Raw genomic sequence first — 17,398 nt, 5'->3', positions numbered from 1 at the left:
AACAGTATTTTTTTACAGTGCTATACATATATCCATATATATGATTTATATTTGACAATGTATACAATTCACTGTTTTACTTAATTTAACAAAAAAACTGGGCACAGAAGAAAACACAAATCATTTTTCATCTTTATTAAGTTTCATATATGTTGATTCATCTATTGTATCTATTTTCTAAGCAGATTTTGTACACATAGAATCACTAAATGTAAAGCTCTACACCGATGATGCGTTTGTTTATTCATCAAAATGCGAATTCAGTCATTTAAAAACTGAATGAGTAAAAAAAAAACCTTAAACTTGCATATTACAAATAAAAATGAACAGAAAAGAGAAAATAAAAAGGCAGAAATTCTACTTTTATTATAGTTTTTCACTCTTAAATAGTACATGCCATCATAATAACAATGACATTATGAGGTTCTTCAGTTTGTTCTGGTTTAGTTTAATAACTTAACAAAGGTCACTGTGTACATTTCTACTTGGTAACGTGTGTGTTTATATGTTTATTACCTGGATACATAAGTGACGTCAGATTAAATTTAGCGTGCAGCTAATGCGGCACAAACAGTTACAAAAAATATCTGATATATTATAATATTCTGATATCATTGCTACATTTCCAAAGAAAAACATATTTGGTCTGAAACACTTCTTACATGTAAGTGCAAAATCACCACGTTAAATATTGGCAGAGGCTTCTTGGTAGCATGTTGTTGTTTCTCGTGTATTTCCCATGGTGTCCAACTGAAACACTGACCACAAGAGGTCACTAGTGACCAATTCTAACGTCAGTCCACTTGTGTGCAGATCACATGGGACACACACACACGTCGCCCATGGTGTTTGATCTCCCAGCTCCCGGTGCTGACTCAAGTCATACGATTGAAAAATATTCACAGTCCTTCATGTCAAATGTTAAAAAAAAAACTAATTGTGAACCAAAAAAAATTATAAAATTACTCTCTCAAATAAAATCTGTATAAAACCATTAAACATGATCATTTATTGTGGAAACTTGACTGAGTGAAATGTATGCATATATATGATAAATTAATCATCACATTTTTTCAAACGTATACACATAAATCTTCAAAATCTCCCACGACCCATTTGTGGGTCCCACGCCAGTGTTTGGGAACCACTGTCTTTTGGGCAGCGGGGACAGTAACAAACTGGCACAAACACAATCAGTCAGTTTTGACACATTATCTAAACACAACGTAAAAAACAGTGAAGCAAATTTCTAACTAATTAAAAACAAAATTCTGCTACGAATCACATTCGTGTTTTACTGGTCAGAAATTGGGAGGGACGGCACCTAAGGTTGCTCTGAGTTGGATATCTGAGTCTATTGGTGGGGGGCGTTCCCACGTATGACCTCGGAAATTTCCAAGTTCTGACTACAAATGGAACGTCTCGGCTAGCGAGCTAACAGCGAAGCAAAAATTCTATAGTATATTAAAAAAATGCTATGTGATTAATTATTATAAATGTTTACTTGAAACACAAAAGGCTACATTATAAAAGTATTAGCATACAATTATTTATATGATAAGCAGCGCGTAAGAGCTAGTTATTGTTTTTGTTTTTTGATGTAAAATCTTCTAAAACAAGTTTTGTTGTTTTAAAATTAGTTTAAATCACGTTTTAATCAAGATAAAATCACTTTTTTGTTAGACGTGATCTTAAGTACACGAGTGTAAACTCTGATTAAAGGGGAAGACGCAAGCTTTCTCGGACAAATGCGTCCAAACTGATTTGGCTGCAGCTTCTGTCAGAGCATCGTTAGCATATGTGTGTATATATATATGTATATATATATATACGTATACTCTTCATTTATTAAAATTGAGTCAGCATTGGCACAGAATTTTCAGACAGTAAAAATTGGCGTCGTTGACAGACGTTCACTCGTCGCCAAGAAAATGCAATTCCACTAATGTGATTAAACTTCTTCCGTTTTTTTATAGAAAAAAACAGACTTTGGTTGTGGACGTTATAAATGGACACCTGCAGTCTGGATTATTGAGTTGACATTAAATTATTCAGTCTTGCTCTGAAAGTAAACCCATATAAATATATAAATAAATAAATAAAAAAAGAAAAAGAAATTCTTTCTGCTTGTTTTTGGCCCCTCACGAGTCCTGATACTGATATTTACTCTGAAAGATAACAGAGATTAAAATAAATAATACTCCGGACTGAAGTTTAGAGCGTAAGAACAGACTCGGTGCAGAGAAAAAGGGCGGGGCTAAACCGGCACTCGTAGCTCCACTTCGCTGTTTCGTTGAACGAATATCCTTCTCCCGGTAAACAAGCATAAGTGGGGACTATGTGTCTCCTTTCAGGCTGGTAATACTGGGCAGTTTAGCTGGTAGCTAGGTGTTAGCATGTTGAGCACCATCAAAGAACTTCTGGAACCTTTTCAGGAAAAATGTACCGGTCTGGAATTCATCCAAGTTCTTCTTGCTCTTTTTCTTCTTCTGTTATTTCCTGGTCAAAGTTTAATGACATTTTTGTGTCTTAGTATTTTATCAGTTGGGGGTTGGAGTGGCTCAGTGGTTAAGACCGGTACCCTGTGTGCGAAAGACATCATGGTCGCAAGTTCAACTCCACCCCTGGCTGATTGTACTCAATTCCATTGTAAGTCGCTTTGGATAAAAGCGTCTGCTAAATGAAATGTAATTTAACGACTAAATATGTGGGTCAAATTATCGGCCATTGGTTACACCGAGTTCTACGATTCAGCAGTAGCCCCAAAAGAACCTTTATCGTCCGTTTTTGCCAAACTAGTGCAATAATTTGTTTTCGTTTCGTGTAAACATACTGACCGTGGTTGTTTACACCCTGTCGTTAAACTGTGACTAAGAAGGTGAAAATATTGCTTCTCAAGATGTTAGCTGAAAAGGTGGGTGGATACCAGGGCACAAATAAGTTGATATTCTGCACCAACACTGATGTGTGACATGGTTGTAAACTCGGGTTAGAGCAACGTGCAACTGCTCAACGATAGTCCACAACTTTGAGTCTGAACCAAATAAAGTTCTGCTACGGTCACAGCTGAGCTACATGAAGAACCCGCAGAGGAGTGTAAACGATCGGGGTGAAAAGTAAAGGCCGGCTCTGATCCGATAACTCGGGGATGGGGACATCCCTAGTTTCAAGTGATTGTCAGATTTTGTCTAATGAAGAATTTCCCTCCATGGTTATATCTCGATTACTCACCACCAAGGTCTGGAGACCAAGGCCTGGAAATGAGCTGCACATCCGTCTGAACACTGGCCAGAATCTCTGCTGTGCCATCCTCCTGTCCCAAAAGGTTTGGACAGGTTCCTGATGGTGTTACAGCATTAAAGAGACAAGTTTACAACCTCTGAGTTTTACAGAAAGTCCTTTGGGCCTGAGTCTGGGTTTGGGTCTGGGTCTTAAATTGCCTGGTTTCCATGGTGTCCTCTTGTTGCCTGGGTAGAGGGAGGCGACTACAGCTGCTTGGCTCTAGACCTGGCCGGGGATTTTGCTGTCGACTTGCAGGGACTGCTCTGACACGGCCCAATGGCGATGTGGACGAAGAGTGAAGCAGGTGAGAGGTTAGAACCGTCCAACTTGAGCAGTCGGACGTGACGATAACCTGCAGAGATGAGAGAGAGAGAGAAGGTGAAGAGAGCAAATGTTTTTTTGAAACTCAAGCTAGATCTTGTTAACACACCTGTGCGGACACTGGTTAATGGGAGGGTGAATTGTCCCAAGAAGTCATTGCTGGAGGTGTAGTCATGGTCTTCAACCAAGAAGCGAACCAGAGCCAAGTCAGGGACGTGGATGGTGAAGTTAAAGGTACAGTCCCATCGTGGATTAAAGCCTGAAATGAAGAAACAACACTTTTTTTATGAATTACATTTTCTTTGTCTTTTACAAGTGGCAAAAAAATGTCCTACAGGGACTGAACTTGTTTACTTGCTCAGAGGTAATTTGTCTGCGGGATATTTACCGTTGTTGTCAACGTGGTTAGTCTTCTTTTTGTTGTTGTCTATCGGAGCACCATGGATCTCCACCCACACCTGCGGGTCCACAATGGAGCTGGGCTTGTCCCATTCTGGTTTAGGCAGCTGCTGAGCTGAAATAACCTGAAATTACACCAAGGACCCTCTTAGTTTCGTTGACATTACAGAGCAAAGCAGAGACAACTTTAACAACACTCCTGAGACCACTATGACACCATTGGCTATTGTTTTCAAGCAAATCCCAAAGAGGTAGTCCACTAATGGCACATTTCCACCGGCTCTACACACCGGCTCGGCACGACATGGCACGATTAGGTTGCATCTCCACTACAAAAAAGTACCTACTTAATGTGGGCGGAGTCATCACTGCACGGCTGAGTGAAACTGCGGTGACTTGTTTTATGCGGTGACTTTGTTTTATACGCGACACACCCACACCCACACACACACACCAGTGACTAGTGACTTTACACCACACGTCTGTAGTTGTTGGAGATTAACCCACATTTTTAGGATTGTTAAGTAGTTAATTTATCTACAATTCGGCACTGTTCGGCTTGATTTCTGTCCACATGTCGCACAGCCTCCTACTCCACAGACTACAGTGGCAGCGGTCTGTGGCTCGCGATCAGCGGTGCTGTCCCTAAATACACCACTCTACTTTAAAAGACTCCAGTTAAATATAGAGTTTTCCCTGGTAGTTGTTGGAGATTAACCCACGTTGTTAGGATTGTTAAATAGTTTTAAGTGATCTACAGTTCGGCACTGTTCGGCTTGATTTGTGTGTGGGACGTCTCTTCCTGTGACGGGACTCAGCGGCCGGCAGTCTGACCAATCATCATATAGTACCTGCTTTTAAGCACGCTTGGAACCTCGCCTGAGCAGGTACTAAAAATAGTACCTAGTTAAACGCTAGTTAAATGCTACTCGCCATGCCGAGGCGAGGTGAGTAGTGCCGGTGGAAATGCGCCACAAGATTGGTTGTAAGTTTACTGAGTTCCTAGAAATCCAGGAACCTGCATTTCCACCCGTTCTGCTTGCTTCCCAGGAGGGGGCATCATCTTACCCGAACAGAGAGGAGTAAGGGACTATGGCCGGGACCTCCGCCAACATTCTCCGGGTTGAAAGTGGTATCAGGCTGGCACAGGAAGGGGGGTTTGAGGATGTACCCGCATTGACCATTCTGCAGGAACCTTCCTTGGTTCAGGTCCATCTGCTCACCTGGAGTCTGGAAGTTCAAAGCAACTGCAAAAAAACCAGCACAGTTGTTCTAGCAGCATGAAATTACATTTACCGTGAGTCGGACTAAAAAGATGAATGTAAAGATTTGTTTCTGGTAGGTCTATGAAGTACACTTGAAGATGGAAGCTCTCACCAATCTGACACCCTGAATTCCACATCTCCTGAGGGTTGAAGTTGGACGACTGGAGGCGCTGTCCTGAGGGGTAGATCCTGCTGAGCTGGTGACTGTTGTGACGCACAAAATACATCCCTGGAAGACAGAGAATAGGACAAGGAAAGTCCAGGCAATCGTCATCCCAACAGTGAGTGACGTAGGAACACAGGAAGGCTACATGGAAGAGTCGTCACAGACAAACATCATACCTGAGTCCTTGATGTGCCTGAGAGCTTCACTTTCAGAGAAGGACGACATTTCAGTAGCTGGGCTCTTGGCAGCTTGTTCAAAGCTTTTAAAATGAACACTGCGGGTGTAGACCACCAGGTCTGACAACTCTGGACTCAGCTTAGACCCACTAGTCTGCAAACGACACACACACCAAAAAAACAGTCACATACACGGGCAGAAAACCCTTAAAACCACCCAGAACAAAGTCAAGAGAGGGCTCCTGACTTTGTTCTTCTACGAACCTTCTTGTCCATTCTCTTTGCGCAGGCCTTGCCTTCACTCCTGCTGGCTTCCTCATCTGAGGAGCTGAAGTCAGAAGTGCTGGATGAGCCATCCCCCACTGTGAGCTCCTTCTTCCCCTTCACAAGGATTTTTCCTTTGAGATCCTGCAGAGGTGCAAGCAATAAAAGATGCATAAGCCTGATTTATAACCAGTGGTAGGAACTTGTTCCATCGCCTGAGGAACTGACCCACCTCTGATGAGTGTGTGGACATTCTGATGACATGTAGATGTGTCTTCTTACCTCTGGACAGGGCAGGCTCTGAGAATCCCGATCTCTCAGCGGTTTGGTGAGAAGCTTGTCACCCAGGATGGATCGCAAGTGTTGGGCCATCACCACCTGCTGCTCTATAGAGCAGTGGTTCTCCAGGGACAGGATCAGAGGGAATGGAGACGCCTGGATGAGAAGGTACAGGGGTTGAACAACTGACCTACTAATCTACCTCCGGTATCATCTTCTCTCTTATCACACATAAAAGTTTATCATGAGGTAAAATCTTAACTCGTAGGGTACTCACTTTAAAAGCGTACTCATTGATCGTCTTAATGACCTGGATGAACGGTACTTTGGAGGTGAGTGTGTGTCCATGGTAGATGACGGGTTCTCCTTTATCTCCGTCCCAGCAGTCCAGCTCTACACAGCGACATCCGTGACTCAGAGCCCTGAGGAAATATGACAAATAATAACGTAAAAAAAAAACAAGCTTCTTTACATTACATTATCCAAAGCGACTTACAATGGAATCAAGTACAATTAGCCAGGGGTGGAATCAAACTTGTGACCATGATGTCTTTGGTACACAAGGTAGGGTCTTAACCACTGAGCCACTACACCCCCTTCTTCTAGGTCCAGTGTGTAAAAAGTAGTGGCATCTAATGGTGAGACTGTGGCAGGCAACCACTCCCATTCCCAAGGACTTTTTGGTAGCCTTTTGCACCCAAGAAAAAAATGTCATTCTTCATCTGTTTAGTAAGTTTCCACTCTAAACCTGCTATCCTCACCTATTTATTTACCAGCCTATGCCCCAGATGGTGACTCACTGGGATCCATCCAGCTTCTACAGCCGCTGTTAGTTCCCCGATCAGCTACAATTGAGTTCACAGTCCTCAGACGACCTGCTTCCATGTTGGCATGACCCACAAGACCCTGAGCAATAATCTTTTAGGACAATTTGTTTACCCTGTTTTTCTGGGTTTCCATTGTGGTCGCAGTAGTGGACAGAAACATTACATGTCCAATAAAGACTTGGTTGTCGACAGGCAGTCCATACCTCGGCCCCAGGTTCCTTGCAACCAGTCCAAACCTCAGTTTCCCATAGTGTAAACCTGGTTGAGAGTGATCCAGACCTCAGGCTGACAAGTATCCAAAGTACACAGCAAAATATGAAAGGTACCACTCTTAAAGTTTAGGGAGTACTCTGTGGGTGGCCCAGTCAGAGCCTCAACCTGAAATAGCTATTCACACCTGCCATATAAAACACAATCTACCTCCACAGCCACAACCAGTGAAGGTCGTTCAGGTAGTGAAGAGACTCCACAGTGTCACCATCTGGAAACTTTTTTAACCAAGGAGCTACCATGGCCTCCAAACTAAGGCAACCCAGACAATAATTATGTGAGAGATTTGTTGCAGTAGAGGCATCAGCACTTAAAACAGAGTAGTGTGTAGCTTACCGGATGTATGGCTCGGTGCTACTTTCCCCCGTGAGCTGGTCCTTCGTGAGGTAAGTGTTGTGGGACGAGGAGATGAAGTAGTGCGACAGTGGATGCTTCATATCCTGGTAAACACGAGAATGTTCCGGGTTAAAGACCCAGTTCTCCTTGGACAGCATGTACATGGTGAAGCCATTGGGCGTCATGAACTGGTTCTTCTGGGCTGCGCTGGGCAAAAGGCACAAACAGAATAAGGACACGAGACGGACGGTTTCTGGTCAAAATGCAGTTTGTACAAGAGGAATGATTCATTGGCAAACCAACAACGCTTAATGCAGTAGTGCGTCTCCATGAGATTAATTTTATGTTGTGACTACAGAGGGAAGGAAGAAGCACAACCAGTACATAGCGCTAGTAAAGCAAGTTGGCGTAATCACAATATCCTTAGAAGTTATGCACTGCTACTTTAAAAGTAAGTTGTCAGTTTTAATGTTGGTACTTTTAGCACATGTTTGTGACTTAGCGTCGTACCCCACTCGTTAAGTTCGTATGAGAGTATGAGGCTTTGGGCGTGGATGAGTGAAGCGTCCTCCCCCTGGTCCTTCAGGAAGTCCCTCAGGTCCACGGTGGAAAGCACGCAGCCATTTGCAGAGTAGCGTATAAACACGGCATCCAGCTCTGGTCGCCGTAGCAGCTCCCGGCAGAAAACCTCAATCTCTCCGTGGTCCAGTCGGCCGTCTGCGGACCGATCACATTTCTGACAGAAAAATAAAGGAAATACTCGGTCAGTAAAGTCAACGTTGTGGACTTCAGCATCGTCCGTCTTTACCCGTATTGCTATTCAACTAAAGTTGAACAGTGTTTTCATGGAAGTTTTTAGATATTATGTGTTTTTAAGGTTTATTTTTCCAATGCTTTAATTAATGTTGAAGCACGTTATAATAAAGTATTCTCTCTGAATTAGCTAGCTAATGCAAAGGGTTTGTACTCTTACTTTAGCTTCAATTTAGATTTTTTCATTTAGCTAGTTGACACAAAAAAGGGTTAGCTTGACATTACATGTCATTTAGCTGACACTTTTATCCAAAGTAACTTACAATGGAATTGATTGGTTTGTATTCTTGCTTTATCTTAAATTCAAATTGAAATCTTCCTTCATAGTTAGCTAAGTAATGAGAAAAGATGAGAGGCTTAGCAGTTAGCTTGAGGTTTCTATTATAGCGTTAGCCTAAATCTCTTCATTTGACACGGTCGTGTTGATAACATATCATTGGTTCCTATAAGGTAAGTACAATTCTAATGTGTTAACTTTGCAAATAAAATGCAAAACATTTTTATACTGAAGTATTTAAAGATGTTTCAAGAGACATTTTCTTCAGTATAATTTGTGATATTTTCCATTTTGACCTTTAAATAATCCAAAACTCTTCAGATTAGACGTTTTTTTTTGCGTAATCCAATATATATAAATAATAATTACAAAGTTTACCAGGTATCTTCAGTATTCAGTATTATACTGCGTTTTAAATTTGACCAAACCCTCTTTCAGTTTAGACAATTCTAATTTATTTCACAATATTACATTTAAAAAAGTTTTTTATTAGATATAAAATATATATTTATTAACATTTTTTATTGTTTCCTTTGTAGCCATAAAAATGAATATGAAAAACTATTTTAAAATAATAATAACATTTATTAAATAAATAAATATTAAAATCTATTTATTTCCACTCACATTTACACACTTGTAGAATCTTATTTATCAATAAAGAATTAAAAAATATAATATATTAGCTGATTTTTGTCCATTCACCTGGAAGAGGCTGCGGGCGTATTGATCGCTCAGATCAATGTTGATCATCTGCAGCAGTGTCTGGACTTCGTCGTAGCTCATCTTGTCATCGTGGTTCTGATCAGCCCGACTCAGGTAAGCATGGATCCAGGTGACACAGACACAGTTAAGGAAACAGCAACAATAACATCAAGTTTAGATGTTCATGATAGATGCTGTCACTCCAGTTTGGACTTTACTGGATCTTTTTTTACAGTGCAAACTAACTCCACATGGACATAAATCAGGATATTGGTCGAGTTTCTCCTTCTGGGTCATGTTCTCCACTCTCCCTTGCAGCGTCCTGATGCCGCGGGCCCACTGCTGCGCCTCCTCCTGGCTCTGGCAGAGCAGATCCAGGCTTTTCCGAGACCCTTTGAAGACCACCGTCAGACCCCGGCCCTCGGGAACCGAACCGTTCAATTGCTGCATCATCTCCGAGTGGAAACCCTCGCGGACGCACTCCACCTCCATGATAGAGACTATGGAGGGAAACAGAGAAGTCACGTCACATTCCCTGCACCAACCTTTTACTGTTCATTACGTTAATGGAACATTAGTCACCAATAAAATTCTTACTGCGGTGATTTATTGATCCGTGGCATCCATTAGTGCAATGAAATACAAGAGCTTGGATGGGAAAAACGTTTTTAAATCAAATTTATTTAATGTGAGCAAAATGTAATTTGGACAACTTTGCCTGTTTGTAGCGATGACCATCTTATGTAAGCATGACGTGACAAAAGTCATCCTGATCTGTTACAAAGCCCATATCAAATTTTGGTCAAATCCGATGAGTTTTGACAGAGATATTTGTTTTTATTAGTTTATTTTTACAGTTTTGCCCATTGCAAGAGAGTGGGATTATTTGAAATTCTGATCATGGTTTGTGACGTCATCAGTGGGTGGATTCCTTCCAAAATGATGATCACCTACCCATTACAGAAAATTTAGATTGAGTGACAGGAAGTTGCAACAAGCTTACAAAATAAACCCACGCCAATGAAAACAGAACGTTTTTGGTGTGTGTGTGTGTGTGAGAATGGAAACAACGCTATCTCTTTTCTATTTTAGTCCTCTGATATTCCAAACAGTCTGTCTCTATCTCTCTGGGGACACTTTGGTAAATAAAGCAGCTTAAAGTTAAGTTCACATGTAAATAAATAAGAACATGAACTCTGGATTAAAGTGGATTCATCTCATATCACTTCACTTATTCATTATGAGCAAAGGTTTTCATAATATGTCGCCGATCCCAGCTTTAAAAGGGAACGTCTTTTTAAAGAAAAAAAAACCTCACTCCACTGAAGTGAAACTGCTGACGTCTTTTTCGTCCTCGCTAACCTGCGATTAGACGACGAGACGTTCAGAGGCTGCTGTTAGCGTGGACCACACAGTCGGATTAGACTGAAGAGTCTCTGCCTTTCAATCATATTCACTTATAATCTACTCTTTTATTACGGCTCAGAGAGTCTAGGACAGGGAGAGATGAATTTAACCCTGAGATTATCACATCAGATAGCATTTGAATAAGAATCTAATTCTAACCCTCGTAGCTGACATAGCTCAAGTTAGCAGTTTCTGAGTATCTGAGTATATCACTTTTTAAGCATTTGTACTCTTTAGATTTAGATTTATTACAAGTTTACAGTGGGTTCTAAATATTTTAGCGCTCTACCATTTTTTATTTCATACATTTTGGTTTTAGCTGTCATATTTGCTAACTAGCAATGTCAGCTAACAAACGTAACCATTGTAGCTCAAGTAAGTCGTTTGTAGCCGAGTTCTAACGTCACCTGTTGTTGACGTGTTTTGCTTTTACAGTTATGAAATGTTTTATATTGGACATTGAAAATGCTCCTGTAGCTCGGCTAAAACACTTCCGCTGTGCTTCGGGTAGCTCAATTTAGCAGTTATTAGCCGAGTTCTGGGCAGCTGATACTGTTGTTTACATGTTTTTGCTTTCTTGTGATGGTACATATATACAGAGAGAGTAAGGACAGTACTTTTGTTGAATTTAAAGGATCCTAAACACTGTGACATCCTGAAGGATCTTTGTTTGACTTTTGTTTGAAGTTCAAAAGTTAAAAAAATGTCATAAAGGTTGAACCTAAACATTTAATGTTATGATTTCAAACTATTGTCTGGCTATGCGATTACAAACCTTTTTTTTAGTTTCGACAGTGAACTTGTGACTCAGCGGCTTGTGTACGTCTATATTTAAGTGATAACATGGACGCACGGGGCCTCCGTACATGAAACGATGTAAACTTAGCTCCTTAAAGCTGCTCAAATCATCCCTTTGAGAGGCTCCGCCCACTCAGAAGTCAGGTTTGCCGGTGCTGACTGGGCGTGTGATGCGAAACATGGACGCACCGTGTCTATTTATGTCAAAGCTAAATGCTACCTACACACACACACACACACACACTATCTGAAGGGTCACACCCTGATTATAGAGCTCATCTATTTTCGGTCGAACATGGCCTCCCGGGCTGCTGTAGTTGAAACAGTCAGATTATAGGACATGATGGGATGGAGGGCGTCGCCGTGGAGACTGTGGTTGGTTTGTAAGACTTAAAGACTTTCCATAAAAAAAACCACAGGTTTGACCTCCTCTCCCTGCAGGACACGGCCTTTAATTACCACATGATTAGATCTGTGTGTGTGTGTTAGTGTGTGTGTGTGTGTGTGTGTGTGTGTTATTGTACATCAGATAACATTTGAATAAGAATCTAATTTCTCCTCACACACAAGAAAAAGACTCCACATGGTTTTAGACAATGATTTTGTCACTGTTTACAAAAAACAACAACTAAAATCCCCCAAAAAACCTCCAAACAAGCGTCACAAGACGGAGTTAATTGCACATTTTGCACAGTTTGTGTTTTTACTTTTATATTGATATTTTCTACATTTATATATAATATTTATGCAGGTTTTTTTTAACTGAAAAAACAACTTGTTGTATTGTGAAAGCTTTGTTTAGTAATGAAAATATTTAAATACAAAAAAAATGTATGAACTAAAAACCATAATGCAATGATGTGAATTGTTAGCATAACGTACGTAGCCACACTCTCGCTGGGCTATAAAAAAAATATATTCACAGATTCAACCTTAGATTCATCAATCAATAATTCCATTTATTTGTGTTTTGTTTTATCTTGCTGTTTTCTTACATTTGAAATGTATGAAAATAACGATCATGTGACTTTGTTGCCACGGTAAGCACAGTGTAAACATGCACTCACACGACTGCTGCTCTTTGGCTCGACTGGACGTCTTGTGGGACTGACACCAGACGGTGACGCCGTCCTCCAGCAGCCTCAGCGTCCGTCTCTTCTGCCAGCGAGGTGAGCGAACCTAAACACACCATCAATAATCAATCAATAACATCACACAACAACATAAAAATCAGCCAAAGAAATCTCAAAATCTGATTTCAACATACAAAAGACAGTCGTCTGCATATGGACATTTCACAAAAGGTGCATTTATGAATGATAAAACACTGTTAGCGCTCCAGAGTGAAACATTTACAGGGGTTTCCCGGCAGTCGATGAATACATTACCTATCAGCATGTTTGTACACGTGAATCATTGCTTTATGTAACTTTTTGTATGAATTTATGAATTTTGCATGTATTTTAGGTCAAAGCCTTTCTGTTCGTTGTCATTTGCAGCCTCACCATTCATTTTTACACTCTGGACATTTCAGTGCGATGAAATTCTAACAGCTGTGAACTATCAGTAAGTATTATTTTTTATTTTTGGATACCTTGACCATACTGGAGCCCTGCAACATCCTCTTCACGTCTTCATCCTCCTGAACTTCTTTAAAAACAATAAAACAGACACATCACTTCACTGTGACTGAAGACACAGCAACAGCAGTTTAATCTGTGGCCGAGGAGAATGTGAGGAATGTGACTTATCTGCGTGTTTACTATCAAGGGAGGACAAATACAAATGGAGTCTGTGGCTCCATACCTTGTTATATGCACTGAATTATGTGTGTATAATGTATGTATGCATGCACATACGTTAGGAGACAATATTAAATGTTGTTTATATTAAGTCTGCGATGTTCACGTCTTTATTTGATGGACACTTTTTGTCCCCCGCTGGCAGCCGTGTTCTCACTGAGAGCGAGCCTACATTTCTCAGGGCGGTTCTCAGCAGCAGGGGGCGCTCACAGCCCAGTCAGCTGTTGGACTGTGTGTCACGTCAAAAAAAAGCCCAAAACAAAACAAAGAAAGTTCCTTCCTCTCTGCAAAAGGATCCAGTGTAGCAGAAGTGGTGCGATGTCGCCTGTACGTGCTCCTTTCCATATTCTGCTGAGTCGTACGCTGACTCAGCAGCTGGAACAGAAGCGCTCTGTGGGTTGAGGAAACGGCTCAAGTCACACTGAAACCGACACACACACACACACACACGTACACACACTGCAGCCACTGTAAATGAGGAATTGACTGAGCAAACTGTCTGTGTTTGTCTTAAAAACACGCTGTGACCTCATTAAAGTGATCGACCTCCTCCACACTGTGATGAAAGACGCAGGCGTGTGACCGGCGGCAGCTGCTGCTGCACTGCGACGTCGATGTGAGATAAAGTCCAAACACACAGAAAACACACTCTGCTGTGGAGGTTCTGACTCAAGTCACAGAGACTCAGTGAAAACACACAGGGAAAAAAATGACTTTTATAACCACTTAATAAAATCTACGTCGGTTTAAGTCTATGATATCTTAAAAACATGTTCATGTCTTTATCTCACTGTTTTCAGCATTTACAAACAGGAAACTGAAGTTTGTAAAGCACTCACTCAAAACCACACCAAACCCCATTGAGAAAACCAGCGATTTTTAGCTTGCAGGGACACAGGAGCTGCTGGTCTACTGCTGCCTCGTGTGGTCACTTTGTGTCACTGAGTTAAGGCTAAATTAAATAATTCAAATGCTGAATTCATAAAACAACACATTTAACTTACTGATGGAGGCAGCAGTGGATCAACAGCTCCTGCGTCTCTGTGACGTTAGATCACTGATTTTTTCTATGGAATTTGGTGCAGGGGAGTGAGCGGTTTACACGGCAACTTCATCAATATGAAAAGCTCTGACCATTTCGACACACATTTTATTGTCCAAACTCTCTTTCACACATTCATCTAAAAGCTGTCATCTAAATCGTGGCGTTCCCCAGGGATCTTATTTAGGCCCGCCCACTCTCTTTCACACTTGTTTTATTTATTGCGTTTCTTTGCAGCGGAGACGGTCATTATCTTTAAAAGACAACAAAGTGCAAAAAGTGACACTTTCTGCAGCTGCTGACGAACGACACGACAGCTTAAAAACACAGTTTTTGTGTTGAAGTGGAAACGCTGTTCAAACACACTGACCTGAGGTTTCTGTAAACACAGTTGTGAGCAGAGGAGCAGTGTTTACATTATGTGTCTCTGAGCCTGTTCTTCTGGAAACGTCTGCGTTTACTGACCAGCTGCTAAATAATGTCTTATTTTAGAGAAGGAGACCACAAACGCCACACACACACGCTGTGTCCCTGAACGCCTCGTTCAGCCACACTTCGCTGTGTAAAACTCATCTCTGTACATTTCCTCTGTGTTTAACAGCTGTTTTCAATGGGACCACTAACGTTATTTTTATATTTCCTCTGTATTTCTTTTAATTGTATTTAGGGCAACAACATTTAACCACTTCAGTGATCAATAATTATGAGATGAATCTCTTTATTTTAGTCTGTTTTCTGAATAAAAACAGGTTTTATGATTTAATTTTCAAAGTTTTCTTTGCTCCTGTTTGTACGTAAACTTCATATCTTTGTTTCCTTTAAACAAGAAAACAAGAAAACAAGAAAAACAATAAACAATAAAAAATAAATGCTACTTTCTTTATATTTAACATAATATTTTTCCATTAAAAAAATAAATATATATATATATATATATATATATATATATATATATATATATATATATATATATATATATATATAGCTAAAACAAGACGAAGCAAATCCCCACTTTTGGATTAAAACAGGATTATCTTATCTTATTTTAGCAGTGAGTCAGGCAGCGCGTTGCCAAGACGACACACACAGGAAACACCGTGGCATCACCACCTGTTCTTAATTCATTGGAAACATTTTGTTTGACAAACATGAACTCCATTTATCATTTGACATTTCAGAAAGATTTCTTTAAATATATTTATATATTTTATATCATTTATTTTATTATAATATCATAAAATAAAAAAGCTTAAATGTGACTTTAGTTATGAGTTTTTCATATATATCACATATATATGTACTGTGTATATACAGTACATGTATGTATATATTACATCTATATCGCACATGCATATGAACTGTACTGACTGTTCATATGCTGACTGTGTATATATGTTGCCAGTATGTATCAATATATGTATATTTTTATATATATGTATATTTTTTATATATATATATATAAACATATATGTGTGTATATATAATATATATATATTATTATATAATATTTACATTGAGATAAAACGTGTTTTTCTCTTTCATCACATTTTATCACGTGATTGATTCCTGAAGTAGAACCGATAATCGATCACTCACCGAGGTTCCTCAGAGGATCGATGGCCTTTAACTGGGACGTCCCGGCTCCTCCGTTCTTCATCGCAGGAGCCGCTTTCTTCCTGCTGCCCAGCATGACTACCCCTCCTCCTCCTCCTCCTTCTCCTCCTCCTCTGGTGTGACCGGGCTCCTGTGCTCTGTCTGCGGCTGCAGACTCGGGAGAGTTCACGGTGCGGAGCTCCAGGTCCAGCAGGAGGAGGACGCTGCTGATCTCCTGCTGCTGCTGATGCTGCTGCTGACGCTGCTGCTGATTTTATCCTGGCGGATCAGCAGCAGGAGGAGGAGAGAAGAAGGAGAGCAGGAGTCGGTGCAAACCTCCTCTCTGATGACGTCACTGAGACGCTCAGCCGAGAAGAAAAACACGTCAAAAGCCCCACTGTGGAGTTAACACATTTCCGGCTGCACTTCAAAGTAAAAGTCCTTACACAATTTAAATGAAGGGAGTATTCGATTATATTATTATATTTTTATTCATTTTATTTTATTACCAATGTGTATCAATATGTTCATATGTATATGTACGTAAATGTGGAATATGTCTTTTATAATAGTGTTATTTATTCTGTATTTATCATTATTGATATTCATATTAAAGAGGACATATTACACCCGAAAACGCAGCCAATTAACACTGCATTTTTGTGTGTATCTGCGTCCATAACAATCAGTTCAGCCACTGCTGAGAGCGCAGGGTTTGATTGTTTTCCTGAGCTCTACGAAGCAGAACGGCACTTCTGTTGACTAGTTACGTCACTGACGAATTTCACCACTAGTCCGGGCACATCCGGTGATGTACTTTCAACCGTAGAAGAAGAACTACTCTTGTTGTAGCTGCTGAGCTCCGTACAACCGATACGCTCAGCAGCTACAAAGAGAGGAGTTCTTCTTCTTCTTCAATATAAAGCAGAACACAGCACCAAACTTCACCTAAAGGAAGGAGCAGTGCCAACAATACATATATAACTGTCTTTGTGTGCTTGTTTTGTCGTTTAGCATTAGCTATAGCCGGCTACAGGTTAAGCTACACGCTACAGTTGTGTTCCACTTGCATGTGTGTTTATCATCTCAGTAACCACAACGTTATCCAAGCTACAGACGTCCTGCAGCAGTCTTTCACTTGTAAGGGATTACGACATTACTCAATGTTTTGATAATTGCTAGCGGTGCATCCGCCTTTCCAGAGGGGGAGCTGCGGGTCTGAGAGCTGTCGTGCCAATGACGTCACTTCCAGGTAACTGGCCAATCACAAGACAGTCCGTGTTCTGTGGGTGTGGTTTTGGTCAGTGGTGAGACATCGGCTTGTTTGAAGCCGATGTCTTCAACATTTTTGACTATAAAAACGACTTCATGTTTGT

At 40.6% G+C, this 17,398-nt stretch overlaps 1 protein-coding gene across 1 annotated transcript; it reads right to left on the bottom strand.

The window, feature by feature from the left end:
- Positions 1-120: 120 nt before the first annotated feature.
- On the bottom strand, positions 121-16,373 carry plcd3b (phospholipase C, delta 3b). The gene is made up of 16 exons (XM_044014117.1): positions 16,026-16,373; positions 13,180-13,235; positions 12,653-12,764; positions 9,652-9,880; positions 9,381-9,510; positions 8,096-8,321; positions 7,586-7,787; positions 6,430-6,574; positions 6,156-6,308; positions 5,874-6,017; positions 5,610-5,763; positions 5,380-5,496; positions 5,071-5,249; positions 3,992-4,127; positions 3,713-3,862; positions 121-3,634 (listed from the first exon to the last, which is right to left on the bottom strand). The coding sequence occupies exons 1-16, from the start codon at positions 16,117-16,119 to the stop codon at positions 3,486-3,488; spliced, it is 2,376 nt and encodes a 791-aa protein (XP_043870052.1). The 5' UTR covers positions 16,120-16,373; the 3' UTR covers positions 121-3,485.
- Positions 16,374-17,398: the final 1,025 nt, after the last annotated feature.

This window comes from Solea senegalensis, linkage group LG18 (genome assembly GCF_019176455.1).
Source record: "Solea senegalensis isolate Sse05_10M linkage group LG18, IFAPA_SoseM_1, whole genome shotgun sequence".
Lineage (NCBI taxonomy): Eukaryota > Metazoa > Chordata > Actinopteri > Pleuronectiformes > Soleidae > Solea > Solea senegalensis.
Note: the sequence above shows the minus strand (reverse complement) of the source record. Positions and strands in the feature narration are given on the sequence as shown.